Here is a 20,917-nt window from a genome sequence, read left to right as displayed (position 1 = left end):
GAGGCAGAGTGGTCCAGCGGGAAAAAACACAGGCTTAGAAACCAGAAGACCTGGGTTCTAATCCCAGCTCCGCCACTTGCTTGCAAGTCACTTGACTACTCTGTGCCTCAGTTTCCTCAACTGTAAAATGGGGATTCAATCTCTGTTCTCCCTCCTACTTAGACTGTAAGTCCCATGGACAGGGACTGTGCCTGACCTGACTAATTTGTATCTTACCCCAGTGCTTGACGCATACTGAACGCTTACCACAAGCCATAAAAAAAGAATAGAATTGGTAGAGTCTCTGCCTACAAGGAGTTTACAATCTAGAGGAGCACGGAAACACCTGCCACATGTACACGTGCGCACGCTGTCCAAAAATCAGATCGGTTATTTTAACCGGATGCAGTCCACCTCCTCGGTGGCGGGCAGCCCGCTGGTTTTGAGATCGACGTCGGCGCTGGTTTTGCTCCCGTTATAGGTGGATCTCCACCGGAGCAGCAGGATCTTCTTGAAGTACTTCATGGTGTTGTTTTTCACAGTCACGAAGCACATGGTGTTGATCATGCTGTTGCTCATGGCGATGCACTCGACGATGTAGAAGGCCGTGAGGTAGTGCTTCTCCTTCACAAACACGGTGGGGAAAAAGTCTCGCACGATGGTGAACCCGTAGAACGGGGCCCAGCAGACCACGTAGGCCGTGAGGATGCCCATGAGGACCAGGACGGTCTTCCTGCGGCACCGCAGCCGCTTCCGGATCTGCTCCGTCTGGAAGCCGGGCACCGCCTTGAACCAGAGCTCTTGGGAGATCCTGGCGTAACACAGGGTCATGGCGAGGACGGGGCCCACAAACTCGATCCCGAAGATGAAGAGGAAGTACGACTTGTAGTACATCTGCTGGTCCACTGGCCAGATCTGGCCACAGAAAATCTTCTCCTGACTTTTGACGATAAAGAGGACCGTCTCGGTGGCAAAATACGCTGACGGGATGGCGATGAGGATGGACACCAGCCAGACCAACGCAATCAGGAGACTGGCTGTCTGGTAATTCATCCTAGGCTTCAGCGGGTGGACAATGGCCAGATATCTAAGAAAACACAGATGGGTGCACACGTAAGCACCCAACACACACACACACACACACACACACACACACAATAACAGCAGAAACAAAACATCAGCATTGAGATCCAGAGTAAGATAGATGAAAGAACAGAACTCTCTCTAGGGGAAATATGAAGGTTAACGACTTCTTCCAAAAGCTTTGGGGGAATCCAATCAACTATGGATTGCTGGGGAGACAGAACAGGCATTGTGTATATGGGAACTAATTAATCAGTTGGAGTTATCAAGCACTTACTATACTTTTAAGCACTTGACTGTAAGCTCTTTGAGGGCAGCGTTCATAACTACTTATTCTATTATACTCTCCCACATGGCAAGTAGAGTGCTCTGCACAATGAAAATGCTCAATAAATGCCATTGACAGACTGAGAGCGGAACCCGGGCCCCTGTGCTCAGAGTAAAGGAAGCCAGATTAGGTTCAAAGAAAATTGAGCAGTGGCAGTTAAAGTGTAAGGGCTCTTTGTCTCTCCTTCCAGTTTCCTTTGTTAGGTTTTTGGGAGACTTTATGGGTTACCAGGAAAAGAGGCTCATGCTCATTTGGGCTTTTTTCGCCCACCAATATTACCCCCACCTTTAACTTTCTGTTTTCCTTCTAACCACTAGCAAGAGGCACCCCAATTGGGTGCCACTGGGAAATTTCACTGAAGAGCAATTCACTCCCTCGCATAGACTGCTAACTACACCTGGGTGGATTTTTAACACCTAGTCACTCTAGCTGGCTGTATTAATATTTATGTTTGTTATTTTTGGTCTTTAAGCGGGTCTACCCCATCAGTGGATTTTTATCCAACGACTTTACTCAGTACAACAATAACAAAAAAAGAAGGTGCTGCCGGCTTTGATTTTTGTAAGTGTCCTTTCTAAAGGCCATAATGGCTGTCTCATGTAATCCACTCTTAAATAACTCAAGCCAAGTTATTACTCATGACCAGAACCTAGGGGTTTATGGATTTTCTCTGTTTGGCTACACTATATGCAGTGCAAATATTAAGTTAGCAGAAAACGATTTCCAGATTCAAACATTTTAACCAGTCAACCTCACTTCAGCTTCATTCATCTGAGACTTGTGATGTCTTCCCTAATTGTCCTTGATGGTTCCAAATGAATTCCAAATGCTTCACTTGAGCAGCCAATCCCCTTAGGATCCTAAAATGCCTTTTATCATAATTTCATTTGCATATCTTATTTTCCTTTATTCCTTGTCACGACTCAAGGTTTGAATTGTCCTTTTTCGTTTTCTAATTTAAATTCAGAATTTAGAGGGGAAGGCCGGCCGACGTGGGTACCATGTAGCCTATGGCTCCCCCAAAATTGGAGTTCTGGGGTTCTGCCCAAGAACCAAGGCAACTCCCATCCCTCCTTTGGACCCCAGGGCTACTCTGGGGAGAGGCTTAGTTTCCCAATGTTTGGAACATGATGAAGGCTGAAATGTTCTTTTCCCCACACAGGGTTGGTCACCTGGAGCTTTGAGATGCCAGAGGATTGTACAGTAAAAAATGATTTGAAGAGCAAAACTGTATTGCTCTTGCTATTATTATGATTATTATGGTATTTGTTAAGCACTTACTATGTGCCAAGTACTGTTCTAAGCACTGGAGTAAATATAAGGTAATCAGGTTGTCCCACATGGGGCTCACAGTCTTAATTCCCAATTGTACAGATGAGGTAACTGAGGCACAGAGAAGTTAAGTGGCTTGCCCAAGGTCACACAGCAGACAAGTGGCAGAGGTGTGATTAGACTCCACATCCTCTGGCACCCAAGCCTGTGCTCTTTCCACTAAGCCAACTGTAGCAAGATAACAGAATAGTCAAATCTATTTTTGCCTCCTATTCTGACTCCCTTTAATTGTGGACCCTTCCCGTGTGCCCACACATTCTTTTACTCACGTTATTTTGCAAGCTGCTCGTGGGCTGAGTTTGAATCAATGTCCTCTTGATTATCTGTCTCCCTTTTTTTTTCTTAATGGGTAAGTGCTTACTATGTGCCAGGCACTGTACTGGACACTAGGGTAGATGCTCTGCACATAGTAAGCGCTCAATAAATATTATTGAATGAATAATCGGGTTGCACCACAGTCTGTGACCGACACAGGGCTCACAGTCTTAAGAAGCAGCATGGTGTAGTGGATAAAGCATGGGCCTGGGAGTCAGAAGGTCATGGGTTCAAATCCCGGCTCCGCCACTTGTCTGCTGGGTGACCGTGGGCAAGTCACTTCACTTCTGTGTACCTCAGTTACTTCATCTGTAATATGGGGATTGAGACTATATGGGACAGGGACCGTGTCCAACTCAATTTGCTTGTATCCACTCCAGCACTTAGCACAGTGCCTGGCACAAGGTAAGCGCTTAATGAATATCATTATTATTATTAATAATAATCCTGATTTACAGACGAGGTAACTGAGGCCCAGAGACGTTGCCTGTGGTCACACAGCAAAGTGGCGGAGTAGGCATTAGAACCCAGATCATCTAAATCCAAGGCCTGTGCTCTATCCACTAGAGCACACTGCTTCTGTATTACTTTTGGCTCTGTAGACTTTGGCAAACTACTGCAACTTCTCTCTCTGTCTCTCTCTCTCTCTCTCTCACACACACACACACACACACACACACATTGCCCCTCTCCATCTGGGTTAATATTCCTGAAGAAAAACAGCAGCTGCTTAATTTTCCCCTGCTCATGGATCTGTTTCTGCCTTGCTGTGTGTGCAGCCAGTCCCAAATCAATTTATTGTTGACATTTAACAGAGAGCAAGGGACAAAACTATTGACTAGGAAATTCCCCAGAAATACCAAGGGGATGAAAGAGCGCTGATGGGAGGTTAGGTACAAGGGCATTCCACACTTCCAACTCTAACAGAACATGCGCCTCCGCTATCACCCTTATCAGCAGTTACTAGACCCACCAAGGAACACGAATGGTGAAATATCCTCCAGATCTCTCAAGTTGAGTTGAGGCTGGTCCCCTAGCAAATGCTTCTCTCCCTGACTATCTAGACCCTGAGGCGTGGAGTTGAGACACTCAAGTGACAAGCTGAAAAATCAACCAATCAGTGGTATTTAGTGAGCGCTTACTCTGTGCAGAGTACTCTATTAAGAGCTTGGAATAGTGCACTACAACAGAGCAGACACGTTTCCCCCCAGAACGAGCTTATAGTCTAGAGGGGGAAAGGTATGCTGGTGACGGTTACCTTCATGTTGGGAAAAGATCATTTTCATCCATTATGTGTCTCTTTTGACTGGGCCACTGAGTGGCTGGAAGTATCAGGAAGGCACGAGCAATTTCTTTCTTCCACCTAAAACATTTTGTGTTTACATGTGCAACCATTCCACCATTCAGACTCGCATCATGACAGATTATGTGTGTGAGCTTCTTTTGACCTAACCTTCTAGCATATTTGTGCGGGGTTAGCTTAGTGCTCTTGCACAAAGTAGGCACTCAATAAATACTAGTGAAAGAGGAAAAGAGTTTGGAGCATTATTTGCCTTAACAAGGAGGGCTGGGATCAGAAATCAATCAAGCTCCACCTAATGTCTAGCTTCTGAAAGATGAATTTTGGATGAGTCTCTGTTTTGCTCAATGCGTTCGTCTCAGATTGTTGCAAATTTTGGCACTGTTCAGTTTCAAATGCCGCAGTAGATCCCTGGTAAAAAGTGACAATCCTTAGGTAATCACTGTGTCGACAAAATTAAATTGTGGTATTTAAGTGCTTATTACGTGCCAAGCACTGTTCACAACACTGGGGTAGATAAAAGCTATTCTCCAAAGAGACACATATGAAAGTCCCAGTAGTTTCAATAGTTTCAATGAATCATTTAACCAAAGTTTCTCCTTTCAGGCTACTCCCGTGCAATATGTGTCTTATAATGTGTTATATATTTACTGATCTGGTGGCCTACATCAACATCTCCAATGGGGCAAAGCAAGAGGAAATAGGCTGAAATTACAAGGGAAAGATTTGGGTCCGTTATTGGATCAGCATCATCAACAGCTGTGATTTAAGTGTCTACTAAACTAAGCAATTGAGGAATCTATACTAAAAGTAATACAAGTAAACCACCCACTCTAATAATAATAATAATAATAATTATGGCATTTGTTAAGCGCTTACTATGCGCTGAGCACTGTTCTAAGCGCTGGGGTAGATTCAGGGTAATCAGATTGTCCCAAGTGGGGTTCACGTTTTTTAATCCCCATTTCTACAGATGAGGTCACTGAGGCACAGAGAAGTTAAGTGACTTCCCCAAGGGCACACAGCAGACAAGTGGACGAACCGGGATTAGAACCCACTACCTCTGCCTCCCAAGCTCGTGCTCTTTCCACTAAGCCATGCTGCTTCTCTAGACCATAACCTCATTGTGGAGAGGGAACGTGTCTGCCAACTCTGTTCTATTGTACTCTCCAAGGACTTAGACAGTGTTCTGCCCACAGTAAACAGTTAATAAATGCAGTTGATTGATTGAAGTAAAGGACATGGTTCCTTCCCTCAGAAACCTAAACTTCCTGACAATCATGGTTCCAAGCATAGAAATCAGTTTGGAAAGAAGATGATGGAATCTACTTTGTTGAAGATCTTTAAGAATAGGAGAGTTGGCCACCCACCCACCTATCTGGCCAGAATGCTTCAATCCCTCCGGCCCCTTCAGAGATGATAGGTCAGTGATGGAGCAAAAACTCTCTGTAAGATTTTTGGCTTCTCAAACAAGGAGATTTCCAAGTTTAATGAAGAGTTTCAACTAACCTCTGGGACTGTAAAAATATATCTATCGATCCATATGCTTCAGATTTTTTCAGGCTTCATCTTAATGAAATGGGACACACATGAAAGAGGAATCATTTCCAAGAATCCTAGAAAATCAGAAATTCTGGAATTATTACTGATTGGTTCCATGGAGCCTCAAGTGAAGAAATCACCCATATGCAGAGCATTTTTATGTGAATAAAGCTTTAGGGATTTTTTAAACTCCTTTTAAATATGTGCGGTCAGTGGCTCTATGCTGTTTGCTTGTGAAAAAAAAGATTTTCACTTACCTAAATTAAAAGAACAAGACGATAAAAAATGGATATGGATGATGCCTTTTTATTTGTGTCCACCCTGTGTCCATTTGTGTATACACCCTGCCAGAGATTCAACCTCACCCTATATCTCAACCCCCAGATCCGGTGACATGGATGAAATGAGTTAATTTCCTCCCAAGATCATCGTAAAGCTATTACCACCCTCTTTTCTTCCGTGCCTCTCCCGCTTGCTCATGCCTTTCCCTCCCCCAAATCTGCCAGACTACAACTGTCTTTCTCAATCCAAGCCCTCCTTAAAAATGTCCTTCCTCCAGAAGTCTTGCCTGAACATTTCCCAAGACCCAAGTCATGTCAGCCCAGCGGTCACCATTGGAGCAGCCCGGCCTAGTGGGAAGGGCACGGGTTTGGGAGTCAGAGGACCTGGGTTCTAATCCTACATCCACCACTTGTCCGCTGTGTGATCTGTGGGACCTCCTGGAGACAATGAGGCACAGTTAATTAAGGATGGAGATTCGGGCAGGTTAGAGAGCAGACTATCCTCAATAGTCTTCTTGTTGGATCTGTGTTAGGGCACGGGTTTGGGAGTCAGAGGACCTGGGTTCTAATCCTACATCCACCATTTGTCTGCTGTGTGATCTGTGGGACCTCCTGGAGACAATGAGGCACAGTTAATTAAGGATGAAGATTCGGGCAGGTTAGAGAGCAGACTATCCTCAATAGTCCTCTTGTTGGATCGTGTTCTTCCTCCTGCTCACACTATTTGTAAATCCTTTTCATCCTTCTTCCCCATTAGTATGTAAACTACCTAAGGGCAGGGAATGAGTGTTTTGTTACTGTAGTGCTCTCCCAAGCATGTAGTGCCGAAGGCACACACACCAATCAATCAATCAATCAATCAATCGTATTTGAGTGCTTACCAGGTGCAGAACACCGTACTAAGTGCTTGGGAGAATACGATATAACAGAGTTGATAGATACGGTCCCTGTCCAGAACGGTGATTGACTGAGCAGGCCTCAGACTCAAAAACCTGTCTCTTGTGGGCAGGGAATGTAGCTACCGACTCGATTATATTCCACTCTTCCAAGCTCTGAATCCAGTGCTCTGCACACAGTAAGTACTCAATAAATACCACTGATTAATTCTTCACCTTCAAAGCCACTTAAATAAAATGGTAGCCCAATGGTTCACTTTGCCTTATTTCCTCACAAATGGAAAGAAATGTTTCAGTGCCAGAAACAAGAAAGGAAATCATTCTCATTTCCCAACAAACATTTTCACTGGCCTTATTCTTTTGTGCTTCTGGAGCCCATAACCTGACTAATCCGGTATCTACGACCGCACCTAGTTCTCAGTGCCCTGTATGTGACTGTTAACTGGAAGCCAGCCTGCCACATTGCTACCTGAAATAGACAACAGTTGCCTGGACCCAGAAACACTCAGAGATGAAGGCAAAGAAGGGGGCCTTCCGATTTATTGTCGGAACTTGAAGGACGTCCCAGAAAAGCCTAAGGGGAATGGGCCATATTAAAAAAAAAAAAAATCAGTCCACTTTGGAGATAATTAAGCAACCCACCAGTCTACAAAGGTGTTTTCTTTTTCATAGTTCCAACCCTTCACTCCTGATAGCAAAACTGGTCCTACAAAGATTGAAAAATAAATCAAAAACTCACATTAACTGATCCTTATTCTCCCCTTCTCCCCTCTTTTCTTAGTCTCCATTCTTCTACCCCACTTTCTCCCTTGTCATCTATTGAAACTAGCCTCAGTGCACGGGTGAAGAGCTGACAGCTGAAATAACAGAGTATTTCAGGTTGGCCTTATGGGGCAGGATAAAGGAGCTGAGTTCAGATCAGGGTCTGGGCCTTTCAAGTCACACAGGAGCCCACATTGCTTTATATTAGACTCAAGTCAGTATGGTGCTGAATCTGGAAATGCTGCTTCTCTCCAGCCTGTACCCTTCCTCCTCCTCCTCCTCCTCCTCCTCCTCCTCCTCCTCCTCCTCCTCCTCTTCCTCGTCTATGTTGCCGGCACATACCACTTTAAAGTATGTCAGGCAAGTTCTGAGCATGGCCAAAGGCCTGATTTGGTATTCCTTTGACTCCTCGGCTGTGTGCTGAAGATCTGGAGAGAGAAGACAGGGAGGAAATAGGGTGCAGCCAACTGATGCTTTCTACTCTGGTCTCCTTCCAGATGTAATCTTCTGTCTGGGGAGGTGTGCTGTTTGAAAACCTCTATAATGTAAACAAACTTCACACACCTGTCCCACCGTCACATGAACACACCCTTCTGCACCCTACACTTCTATCAGTTTTAACACAATTTGGGCACCTTTGATCGTTCTCTGACCAATAGGTGAGGAAGGGACAATATGAAATCACTAAATCCCCAAGGCTTTGGACAGGAGGACCTGTCTTTCCTCTTCTCTTTGGAAAATAGGACCGGGTGAACAAAATGGCAAGTGAGAAAATGTTCTGCATTTAGTTGAATCTAACTCCGGGGCTTGGATACCGCCAATACTAACTGCTTTGGAGGATGTTGGAGCAAGAGCAGAGAGATCTTCCTAATTTAATGTGAGTATCCGGTACTTTGGAGCATCTGAGAACATGCCAGAGGTGATGGGGGAGGAGTCGCTGTGCAGGCAGGAGGGGATGCTGAAATCATCCAATCTGTCTCTTCCCAGCTCTTAACACCCAACCCCTTATTCTGTGAGCTGTGAGCTGCAACTTTACCATAAGAAAGAGATGAGCCTCTGCCTTTCCAAAATTTAAGAGGCCTTTCCAAAAGTTAAGAGGCCAACAGCTCACTCCTGGCCAGTCATTCAACCTCTCTATCTCTCCTTGGGCTCCTTTAATGAGGCATAGTTAATAAAGGATGCAGATTCGGGTAGGTAAAAGGACCCCAGGGCAGACTATTATCTTCAATAAATGTCAAAGTAGCTCTGGGGAAGTCATGTCGCTTCCTGAAAAGATAGCTACAGCCAGCAGCAAGATCGGGCAGATGGCGATGGAGCAGAGCGGCTCCAATAATAAGAGCAATTGTGGGATTTAAGCGTTGAATGCGCACCAAGCACTGTACTAAACACTGGGATAGATACAAGATGATCCAGATGGACACAGTCCCTGTCCCTCATGGGGCTCACGGTCTAAATAGTGGGAAGGACACGTACTTGATCTTCATTTTACAGATGAAAAAAACTGAGGCAGAGAGAAGGCAAGTCACTTGTCCAAGGTCACGCAGCAGGCAAGGGAGTAGAGCTGGGATTAGTACCCAGGTCATCTGATTCCTAGGTGTGTTGCTCTTTCCACTAGATCACACTGCTTCCCCTGCCCTGAGGATGGAAGGGGCAGTGAGGGGCTGGAGCTTGGGGCTCAATTTGAAGGTGACTTTAAAAGGGGACTAGTGGAAGCTCTCACTTTCGGAGACTATTGCCCCTCTGTGGTCAACCGTGCCAGATTCCCGGGATTCACTCCAGGCTCAGCCTGGTCCTAGAACTCAACTGTTCCTCCTCTCAGCACAGCACTTCCCTGCTTCTAGGAGTTCTGGATATTGGCCTGGAAGTCATTTAACTACCCTATGCTATTTTCGGCACACAGTTAAGTACTCAGTAAGTACCATCGGTTGGTTGCTGCTCTTTGAGTTGGGTTTTTTTCATAAAATTTGCATGTTCTGTTCAAAATATAAGCAAGGCAATTTGCAACCACACATCCCCGGATTTTCTGCAAAGCATCTAGTCATCTTATTTGAAAAGCACCTATTGCTAAAGAGGGATTATTTGATGGACTGCTTTGATGAATCTAGTGGCAAGAGCACGGGCTTGGGAGTCAGGAAGTTCTGGGTTCTAATTTGCCACTTGTCTGTGTTGTGTGACCTTGGGCAAGTCGCTTAACTTCTCTGTGCCTCAGTTACCTCATCTGTAAATTGGGGATTAAGATTGTAAACCCCATGTGGGATCATAGTCCCTGTGCCCAACCTGATTACCTTGTATTTACCCCAGCGCTTAGAACAGTGATTGGCAGATAGTAAGCATTGAATACCACAATTATTACTATTATTGTGAAATCTCTACTTACTCCAGAAGAATTTGGGCTACCTTGCCACGAACAGGAAGTCAAGTACTTCTCTTCCTACAAGTGGGAGTGGCTGTGAGGGATGCAAGAAAGATCTGCCCACTCATCTCTTCACAAATGGGGCTGGGAAAGCTAGTTTTCTTTTGGCCACAGCTCAAGGCCGCTTGGGCCTCAACGGGCATCATAGCTGGACACCCATGTGGTTCTGAACTCTTTCCAGATAGGGGAACTCCACACACACACACACACACACACACACACACACACACACATTATATCCCCACCCTGCCCCCTCTATACCTGTCCATGGCAATGGCCAGCAGGGCGTTGGTGGAGACGTAGAGAGAGACCGTGCGCAGGTAGTTGACGGAGGCACAGAGGATGTGACCGTGCTCCCAGCTCAGCTGGCGCACCACGTAGTAGTCCATCTCGAAGGGGCAGCAGACGATGGCCACCAGGAAGTCGGAGATGGCCAGATTGGCGATCAGCAGGTTGGTGAGGTTGCGCAGCTTCTTGTAGCGGGCCAGGGCGGCGATGAAGATGAAGTTGCCGACGCCGCAGACCACCATGATGCCCACCAGGGCCACCCCGATCACGATCTTGGCCGCGAAGAAGGTACGGGTCTTGGTCACGTCCTCGTCCTCGTCCAGAGGCAGGTCGTAGTCACCGTAGCTTAGGTTGAAAGCGAGGGAGGGGGCGCCGTCCCGATGGGGGGCGGAGGGGACGGCGGGGTTGGTGTGGACGGTGGCGTTCCGCAGCTCGGGCCCCATGGTGCGGGCACGGGACGGCGGGGCCGGGGTGGCGGATTCGGAGGGAGCGGTCAGCCTCTCTCTGCCTTCATCAGGCGAAGAGTGCCGAGAGGGCCGCGAGTTTCAGCTGCATTCCCGGACATCTGGGAAGACAGGAACGGCAGGCCACATCCATCAGTGAGCCTGGCACGGTTCGGTTCGGTTCAATGGTGCCCACTGCCCACCGCCAGCTGCCCACATTTGCCGGAGGTGGCTGGCAGGCCCCGGGGCCGGGACGGAGCCAAATGGCAGGAGAGCCCTGTGGAGTTCTGGAGACCCAGCATCCCCTTGGGGCTGAATAACCAGCCAAAGGGAACAGGAAAAGAGTTCACCTCATCCCACGGGGTCCTGCTGCTCATTAGCAATCAGGGGAATCCCACTTGACATCCTGGTTTAGCAGAATGGGGTGTAAGGTACCAAAACCGACTTTGGCTCTGCACTGCCTTGCTGTGTGACGACGGGCAGGTCACTTTAGCTCAATCCACCACTGGTGTTTAGCTCAATCCATAAACTGTACTAAGCACTCGGGAGGGTACAGTACAACAGAATTAGTAGATGCGTTCCCTTCCCGTTACAAGCTTACAGTTCAGAGAATTGCCTCGATGCAATATTCAACCCACCCACTGTGGGTCCCCTGAGGTCCAGGAGCGATGTCTAACTCCCACCTGTGCATTCTTTCCTCGCACTTTCAGTGCTCTGCACACAGTAAATAATAAATACTAGTACTTCGGCCCAAATGACCCGGCAGAGGTGCTGAGAAAGCACAACATAATGACAGTTCTATCACATTTGAACTCCTCACTTTGTAGCTACAAGATGCAAGCGTATCTGCAAGGTATAAACCCTTCTGTACACTAACTCTGGGTATTCTAAGGCTCCAAATCTTGATCTAACCTCCCCCTTTCCCCCGATCCCAGCTACTTACTGTCCTTTTAATGCTAAAACCTGGAAGGGAAGCAGCGCGTTCTGGGTATGTCACCCCCCCGGCCCCGTCAAAAATCTCCAGCGGTCGCCTATCAATTTCTGTATCGAGCAAAAAGTCTTCACTGTTGGATTCAAAGGTCTTCATCCCCTTGCCCCTTCCTACCTCACCTCCCTTCTCTCCTTCTCCATCCCAGCCCACACACTCCACTCCTCTGGCGCTAACCTTCTCACTGTGCCTCGTTCTCGCCTGTCCCGCTGTCGACCCCTGGTCCACGTCCTACCTCTGGACTGGAATGCCCTCCCTCCCTGCTCATATTCCCCTATCGCACTTCCCCCACTTCGCAGTCCTACTGAAGGCTCACCTCCTCCAAGAGGCCTTCCCAGACTAAGCCCCCTTTTCTTCAGCTCCCCCTCTTCATCGCCCAGACTCGCTCCCTTTGCTCTACCCCCCTCCCCACCCCACAGCACTTGTGTATGTATGTACATATCTCTAATTCTATTTATTTACATTAATGCCTGTCTACTTGTTTTGATATCTGTCTCCCCACTTCTAAGCTGTAAGCCCATTGTGAGCAGGGATTGTCTCTTTATTGCTGAATTGTACTTCCCAAGCACTTAATACCATGCTTTGCACTCAGTAAGGACTCAATAAATACTACTGAATGAATAGCGAAAGGAGCATGGACCTGGAAGTCAGAGGACTGAATGTGATCTTAGGCAAATCACTTAACTTCACTGTGCCTCAGTTACCTCATCTACGAAGAGGGGAATAAGATTGTGAGCCCTATGTGGAACAGAGACCGTATCCAACCTGATTAGCTTGTATCTACACCGGCGCTTAGTATAATGTCTGGCATATAGTAAATGCTTAAAATATCTTTTTTTTTTAAATAGAAAGTCAGCGCCTGGTCTAGGAATGATGGGCTAGCAATCATAACGGGTTAGTTTTATTTAGGGAGGCGCTGAGCAATCGAGCAGCCCGCCTGGGACTTTGGTGGGAAGGGGCCGGGGGGGAGGTGGTAATTTTTCCTAAACACCTGAACCAAAAGGAAGATGGTTGTGTGACCCGGAGGCGGGAGGGCAGGGTTCTGGCTCCAGTCAGGCTATGGAGAGGCTGGGTCCCCCAAGGCCTGTCCCCACCGTGTCCCAGCCCCCACGGTTGTCGGGATAAATTTGTCTCTTTCTCAGAGGTCCTAGAACTGTGCTGGAACCTCTCCCTGGAGGACACTGCCCCGATGGTCCAGATAGCCAGGCCCTGACCCCAGCCTGTCAGAACACCTGCCCCTTTGGTCAGTTCCCAGCTGGCTCCGCACCCTCCTCCGACGGATACTTCCACGAAGGACACCCATCACGGGTACAGCGGAAGCCCTGCAGGGTAGGAGACCAGATTCCACGTCTTTTGGGGGTGGGGGAGAGGTAAATTGGGAGGGGGGGAATACCTGTCTCTGTCATTTGTCTGCCCTGTGACCTTGGGCAAGGTACTTAACTTCTCTGGGCCTCAGTTACATCACCTGTAAAATGGGAAGTAAGACAGCGAGTCCTATGTGGACGGGGACTCTGTCCAACCCGACGATCCGGCATCTACCCTAGTGCGTAGGACGGTGCCTGGCACGTAATAAGTACTTGACGGATACCTTTAAAAAAAAAAAGAAAAGAACACATAGGATCTCAACCTGGCAGATGAGACGGTAAACCCCTCGGACCGGATCGTAAGGTCGAGGAAGTGATTCTCGACTACTGTATCGCATTGCACTCTCCCGGGCGTTTAGTACACGATCAGCCCTCCGCGAATACCAGTGGTGGGCCGATTCCGCACGATCTCCGTGGGTCTGACCCGAGTCCCGGGGGCTCACAGTCTACGGGGACGGGAAGCGATGGGAGGAATGGGATGGGATGGAATCTGCCCTGCCCAGATGATGACGATGGCGGCATGGTGGGATGGGGAGGGATGGGGTGGGATGGGATGATGGAAGGGGATGATGGAAGGGGATGATGGAAAGGGATGATAGGATGATGGCGTGGTGGGATGGGGTGGAATGGGGTGGGATGGAATGGAGTGGGATGGGATGGGATGATAGGATGACAGCATGGTGGAATGGGGTGGGATGGAGTGGGATGGGGTGGGATGGAGTGGGATGGGGTGGGATGGAGCCGCCGCCGCCGCCGTCGTCCCGCTTGGAGTTGCAGAGTTTGCAGGCGGCGGGGGGCTCGGCTTGGGGCTCGGCGGGGTCGGCGGGCTCCGCAGGGGCCCGGGCCGGGCCGCCCCCCTCCCCCGCGCCCCCTCACCGGCCCGGACCCCGCCGCGGACCCCGGGGCCGCCCGCAGCCTCCCGCCGCCAACTTTCTCCTCCGACCGACCGACCGACCGACCGACCGACCGCCGGCGGCGGGGGCGGGGGCGGGGGGCGCGCCCCGCCTGCACGGGCCCGCACCTCCACCAGCCCCTCCACCTGCCCAGTCCTCACCAGCCCTGCCCAGTCCAGTCCCGTCCTGCCAGCACTGCCCAGCGCTGTCCAGTCCTTCCCAGCTCTTTCCAGTCCAGTCCTGCCCAGATCGGCCCCGCCCAGTCCAATCCAGCCCCGTCCTGCCGGCACTGCCCAGTCCTTCCCAACGCTTTCCAGTCCAGCCCAGTCCCGTCCTGCCAGCACGGTCCAGCACCGTCCTGTCCTTCCCAGCCCTTTCCAGTCCAGTCCAGTCCCGTCCGGCCAGCACTGCCCAGCACTGCCCAGTCCTTCCCAGCCCTTTCCAGTCCAGCCCAGTCCCGTCCGGCCAGCACTGCCCAGTCCTTCCCAGCCCTTTCCAGTCCAGCCCAGTCCCGTCCGGCCAGCACTGCCCAGCACTGCCCAGTCCTTCCCAGCCCTTTCCAGTCCAGCCCAGTCCCGTCCGGCCAGCACTGCCCAGTCCTTCCCAGCCCTTTCCAGTCCAGCCCAGTCCCGTCCGGCCAGCACTGCCCAGCACTGCCCAGTCCTTCCCAGCCCTTTCCAGTCCAGCCCAGTCCCGTCCGGCCAGCACTGCCCAGCACTGCCCAGTCCTTCCCAGCCCTTTCCAGTCCAGCCCAGTCCCGTCCGGCCAGCACTGCCCAGTCCTTCCCAGCCCTTTCCAGTCCAGCCCAGTGCCGTCCCGCCAGCACTGCCCAGTCCTTCCCAGCCCTTTCCAGTCCAGCCCAGTCCCGTCCGGCCAGCACTGCCCAGCACTGCCCAGTCATTCCCAGCCCTTTCCAGTCCAGCCCAGTCCCGTCCCGCCAGCACTGCCCAGTCCTTCCCAGCCCTTTCCAGTCCAGCCCAGTGCCGTCCCGCCAGCACTGCCCAGTCCTTCCCAGCCCTTTCCAGTCCAGCCCAGTCCCGTCCGGCCAGCACTGCCCTGCACTGCCCAGTCCTTCCCAGCCCTTTCCAGTCCAGCCCAGTCCCGTCCGGCCAGCACTGCCCAGCACTGCCCAGTCCTTCCCAGCCCTTTCCAGTCCAGCCCAGTCCCGTCCCGCCAGCACTGCCCAGTCCTTCCCAGCCCTTTCCAGTCCAGCCCAGTGCCGTCCCGCCAGCACTGCCCAGTCCTTCCCAGCCCTTTCCAGTCCAGCCCAGTCCCGTCCCGCCAGCACTGCCCAGTCCTTCCCAGCCCAGTCCATCCCAGCCTGGCCCAGCGCCGCCCTTCCCTGCCGTCCCCAGCCCCTCCGCGCGGGGGCGCCGTACCTGGTCGGTGCAGATGGGGCGCGGGGCTCTCCAGCGCCGGCCGGGGGACTGGGAGGGGAAGGGACGGGCGGAGAGGAGAGGGGAAAGGAGGGGAGGGGAGGGAAGGGGAAGGCAGAGGAGCCCGCCGCCGCCACCGCCGGCTGCCCCAGCTCTGCCCGCTCCGCTCTGGGCGCCCTCCCCGCTCGCTGGGGCTTTTCTGCTTCGTCGGGAGGCCGGGCTCCGCCCCCTCCCCCCCCCCGCGCCCCCTGGCGGTCGGGGCACAGCCCTGCAGCCCCGCCCCCCCGCGCCCCCTGGCGGCTGGAGCTGGGCGCTGCACGAGCTGCACGCGGCCCCGGCCGGCCCCGCGGAACTGTACTAAGCACTTGGCCCTCCCACCTGGCGGAGCTGAGCGCTGCTCGAAGCTCTGCGGTAGAAACAATGTAACGGACAGCTCACCTCCTCCAAGAGGCCTTCCCAGGCTGAGCTCCCCCCCTTCTCTCTCTGCTCCCCCTCCACCCTCTGCTCCTTCCCTTTCCCCCTTCCCCTCTGCTCCCCCTCCACCCTCTGCTCCTTCCCTTTCCCCCTTCCCCTCTGCTCCCCCTCCACCCTCTGCTCCTTCCCTTTCCCCCTTCCCCTCTGCTCCCCCTCCACCCTCTGCTCCTTCCCTTTCCCCCTTCCCCTCTGCTCCCCCTCCACCCTCTGCTCCTTCCCTTTCCCCCTTCCCCTCTGCTCCCCCTCCACCCTCTGCTCCTTCCCTTTCCCCCTTCCCCTCTGCTCTCCCTCCACCTCTGCTCCTTCCCTTTCCCCCTTCCCCTCTGCTCCCCCTCCACCCTCTGCTCCTTCCCTTTCCCCCTTCCCCTCTGCTCCCCCTCCACCCTCTGCTCCTTCCCTTTCCCCCTTCCCCTCTGCTCCCCCTCCACCCTCTGCTCCTTCCCTTTCCCCCTTCCCCTCTGCTCCCCCTCCACCCTCTGCTCCTTCCCTTTCCCCCTTCCCCTCTGCTCCCCCTCCACCCTCTGCTCCTTCCCTTTCCCCCTTCCCCTCTGCTCTCCCTCCACCTCTGCCCCTTCCCCCCTTCCCCTCTGCTCCCCCTCCACCCTCTGCTCTTTCCCTTTCTCCCTTCCCCTCTGCTCTCCCTCCACCTCTGCCCCTTCCCTTTCCCCCTTCCCCTCTGCTCCCCCTCCACCCTCTGCTCCTTCCCTTTCCCCCTTCCCCTCTGCTCCTTCCCTTTCCCCCTTCCCCTCTGCTCCCCCTCCACCCTCTGCTCCTTCCCTTTCCCCCCTTCCCCTCTGCTCCTTCCCTTTCCCCCTTCCCCTCTGCTCCCCCTCCACCCTCTGCTCCTTCCCTTTCCCCCTCCCCCTCTGCTCCTTCCCCACCTCCCTTCCCCTCCCCTCAGCACTGTCCTCATTTGTACATATTATTGATTACCCTATTTATTCTGTTAATGAGATGTACATCCCCTTGATTCTATTTATCGTGACGCTGTTCTCTTGCTTTTGTTTTCTTCTCTTTTGCTCTCCCCCGATTAGACCGTGAGCCCGGCACTGGGCAGGGATGGTCTCTATCCGTTGTCCATTCCGAGCGCTTAGCTCAGTGCTCTGCACATAGTAAGCGCTCAATAAATACGATTGAATGGATGAGTGAATGACGAGCGCCGCAACAAGAGCCCGACGCTGCTGGGCAAAGGGCAGATGGCATCGTCCGACCCCCCCCCCCCCCCCCCCCCGGGCTATTGCCGCCCGCTCAGTGTGCGGTGCAGGGCGGTGCAGGCAAGGCCCGCACGGGCATAATGATGTTGGTATTTGTTAAGCGCTTACTATGTGCAGAGCACTGTTCTAAGCGCTGGGGTAGATACAGGGTCATCCGATTGCCCCACGTGAGGCTCACAGTTAATCCCCATTTTCCAGATGAGGTCACTGAGGCACAGAGAAGTTAAGTGACTTGCCCACAGTCACACAGCTGACAAGTGGCAGATTCGTGGGCCTCTCTACCTGCTGCGCTGGAGGAGGAGGAGGAGGAGGAAGCTGCAGATGCTGCAGATGCTGCCTATTCATTCATTCATTCAATAGTATTTATTGAGCGCTTACTATGGGCAGGTCACTGGACGAAGCGCTCGGAATGGACAGATCGGTAACAGATAGAGACGGTCCCTGCCCAGTGACGGGCTTACAGTCTAATCGGGGGAGACGGACGGACAAGAACAATAGCAATAAATAGAAACGAGGGGATGAACATCTCATTAAGACAATCGCAAATAAATAGAATCGAGGTGAGGTACATCTCATTAAGAAAATAAACAGGGTGATGAAAATCTATATCCAGTTGAGCGGACGAGGACGGTGCCGAGGGGGTGGGACGGGAGAGGGAAAGGGGGAGAGGGAAAGAGGGTTTAGCTGCGGAGAGGTGAAGGGGCGGGTAAGAGGGAGCAGAGGGAAAAGGGGAGGTCAGTGTGGGAAGGCCTCTCGGAGGAGGTGAGCTCTCAGGAGGCCTTTGAAGAGGGGAAGAGGATGAGTAGGGCGGAGGGGAGGAGGGAGGGCCTTCCAGGCCAGAGGTAGGACGTGGCCCAGGGGTCGACGGCGGGAGAGGCGAGACCGAGGGACGGCGAGGAGGTGGGCGGCGGAGGAGCGGAGCGTTGGGGCTGGGCGGTAGAAAGAGAGAAGGGAGGACAGGTAGGAGGGGGCGAGGTGATGGACGGCCTCGAAGCCGAGAGTGAGAAGCCTAGTGATCTGCAGTCGGATGGGCTGTGCCCCCTTCATAGGCAACACTTTTGGGGGTCATTTTGCAGCTCCCTTTCCACCGCCGTGCAAGGTAGCTTCTAAGCTAATCGGATCGGACACGGTCCCTGACCTACTTGGGGCTCACGGTAATAATAATAAGAATGAGGATGATGATGGCATTTCTTAACAATAACAATAATTACGGTATTTGTTAAGCGCTATGTGCTGAGCACTGTTCTGAGCTCTGGGGTAGATACAGTGTAATCGAGCGCTTACTACTACTGCTATTAATAATTACGGTATTTGTTAAGCGCTTACTATGTGTTGAGCACTGTTCTAAGCTCTGGGGTAGATACGGTGTAATCGAGCGCTTACTACTACTACTACTAATAATTATGGTATTTTTAAGCGCTTACTATGTGCTGAGCACTATTTTAAGCTCTGGGGTAGATACGATGCGATCAAGTGCTTACTACTACTTCTAATGATAATTATGGTATTTGTTAAGCACTTACTATGTGCTGAGCACTGTTCTAAGCTCTGGGATAGATATAATGTCCGCAAGCGCTTACTACTACTACTAATAGTAATTATGGTATTTGTTAAGCGCTTACTATGTCACTGCAACCCATGACCTCTGACTCCCAAGCCCGAGCTCTTTCCACTAAGCCACGCTGCTTCTGCTACTATGTGCGAAGTGCTATTCTAAGCGCAGGGGGGGGGGGGGAATACATTCATTCCTTCGCCAGTATTTATGGAGCGCTTACTATGTGCGGAGCGCTGTACTAAGCACTTGGAATGAACAATTCGGCCACAGATAGAGACCATCCCTGCCCGGTGACGGGCTCACGGTCTAGTCGGGGGAGACGGTCAGCGGAGCAAAACAGAACAAAACAAAAACAACATCACCACGATAAATAGAATCAAGGGGATGCACACCTCGTTGACAAAATAAATCGGGTCCCACGAGGGGCTCACAGTCTTAATCCCCATTTTACAGATGAGGCAACTGAGGCACAGAGAAGTGAAACGAGTCGCCCAAAGTCCCATAGTTGACAGGCAGAGGGCCCGGAATTAGAACCCGTGACCTCTGACTCCCAAGCCCGGGCTCTTTCCACTGAGCCACGCTGCTTCTCTAAGTAGGGAGAACAGACGTTAAATCCCCATTTTACCCACAGGAAACAGAAACACAGAGACGTTTAATGGCCTACCCGTGGTAATATTAATGATAATAATGATGGCATTTGTTAAGGGCTTACTATGTCCCAAGCACTGTTCTAAACTCGGGGGCGTGGCGTGGGGTGGGGGGAGGTGGTGTTACAAGGTAATCAGTTTGTCCCACACTGGGTTCACAGTCTTAATCCCCATTTTACAGAGGAGGTAACTGAGGCACAGAGAAGTTAAGTGACTTGCCCAAAGTCACATAGCTGACAAGCAGCGGAGGCGGCATTAGAACCCATGACCTCTGACTCCCAGACCCGTGCTCTTTTCACTGATCACTGGGTAGGTAAGGGACACAACTGACACGAGAAGCCAGGAGTCCCATGTTCTTTTCACTAGATCACTTTGCTTCCCAATTCCACTCGGCTTCACCCCTATTCCATCCTGATAATAAGCAGAGCCTGAAAATAAAGAGAGAGTCTCGTGGCTGTAATAACGTTGATCACTCCTTCAGAGCTAAACTCTCTCTCAGTGTGAACTGGTTTCACCGCACGTTTTTCCTCCTCCTCCCCCCGTGCAAACAGAGAAGTAACTGAAACATCTAAAACAACAAAAAGTGCAGTCTAGAAGTACATCCCAAACTCCAAGAGCTAATAATAATAATAATATTTGTTAAACGCTTTCTATGTGCCAAGCGCTGTTCTAAGCACTGAATGAAAAGCGGAATCCTTTACTCTTCCAAGCACTTAGTACAGTGCTCTGCACACAGTAAGCACTCAATAAATATGATTGATATGATTAAATATGATTATTTATCATTTATTTATGATTAAATATGATTATGATTGATTGAAAGGCTGGACAGGGGGTTCCACTGTGACATGAATCATCAGGAAGATGATTCAGATTTTTTTTAATTGCTTCCCCATCCTCATGGCACATTTTTTATCAAGTTTTAAATTTTTCTGTTTCTCTTCCCCCATTTAGAGTGTAAGCTCCTTATGTGCAGGAAACATGTCATATAAGTGTCTAGTATAGTATACTACTGCACCAAGCGGTCACTCAATAAATACTAATGCGAGTAATAGTATGGCTTCTTTCACACAGGCAGGGATTATGGATGGAATTTCTGTTCTCTCTGCTTTTTAATCTGATCATTTTTTCCTTCTGGTGCTCCTAGAAAATTGATTTCTAATATTCTTCCTTATCTAGGGACTTCTTCACCTCAAAGCATTTGCCTTTTTAACATCTAAGGGCTTAATATTATTTTTCAATTGGGAGAATTTTTGTTAGCTAATTTTAATATCCCTGCCCTTCAGTTCCGGATCTGCTTTGCAGGCGAGGAAACTAAGGCTGGGATAGATTTTTACCATCATCTCTTCCAGCAGTTAAGTAGACTGGGATTCGCTAAACTGTACAAATTCCCCTGAACTCCAGAAGCCTTTCCTGAACTCTGTTTCCTCATCTTCTCTCAGGG

General features: G+C 50.8%; 1 protein-coding gene across 1 annotated transcript; it reads right to left on the bottom strand.

The window, feature by feature from the left end:
* Nucleotides 1-260: 260 nt before the first annotated feature.
* LOC100083742 (prokineticin receptor 2) lies at nucleotides 261-11,078 on the bottom strand. Its single transcript, XM_029072312.2, has 2 exons — nucleotides 10,493-11,078; nucleotides 261-1,066 (listed from the first exon to the last, which is right to left on the bottom strand). The coding sequence occupies exons 1-2, from the start codon at nucleotides 10,960-10,962 to the stop codon at nucleotides 370-372; spliced, it is 1,167 nt and encodes a 388-aa protein (XP_028928145.1). The 5' UTR covers nucleotides 10,963-11,078; the 3' UTR covers nucleotides 261-369.
* Nucleotides 11,079-20,917: the final 9,839 nt, after the last annotated feature.

This window comes from Ornithorhynchus anatinus, chromosome 9 (genome assembly GCF_004115215.2).
Source record: "Ornithorhynchus anatinus isolate Pmale09 chromosome 9, mOrnAna1.pri.v4, whole genome shotgun sequence".
Classification (NCBI taxonomy): domain Eukaryota; kingdom Metazoa; phylum Chordata; class Mammalia; order Monotremata; family Ornithorhynchidae; genus Ornithorhynchus; species Ornithorhynchus anatinus.
This window is presented reverse-complemented; position numbering and strand designations above follow the sequence as displayed.

Coding starts and splice junctions, on each gene's coding strand:
- LOC100083742 (XM_029072312.2), bottom strand. CDS start 10,962: ATGGGGCCCGAGCTGCGGAACGCCACCGTCCACACCAACCCCGCCGTC. Junction 1,067..10,492: donor CTGGCCATTGCCATGGACAG/GTATAGAGGGGG, acceptor GTGTTTTCTTAG/ATATCTGGCCATTGTCCACC.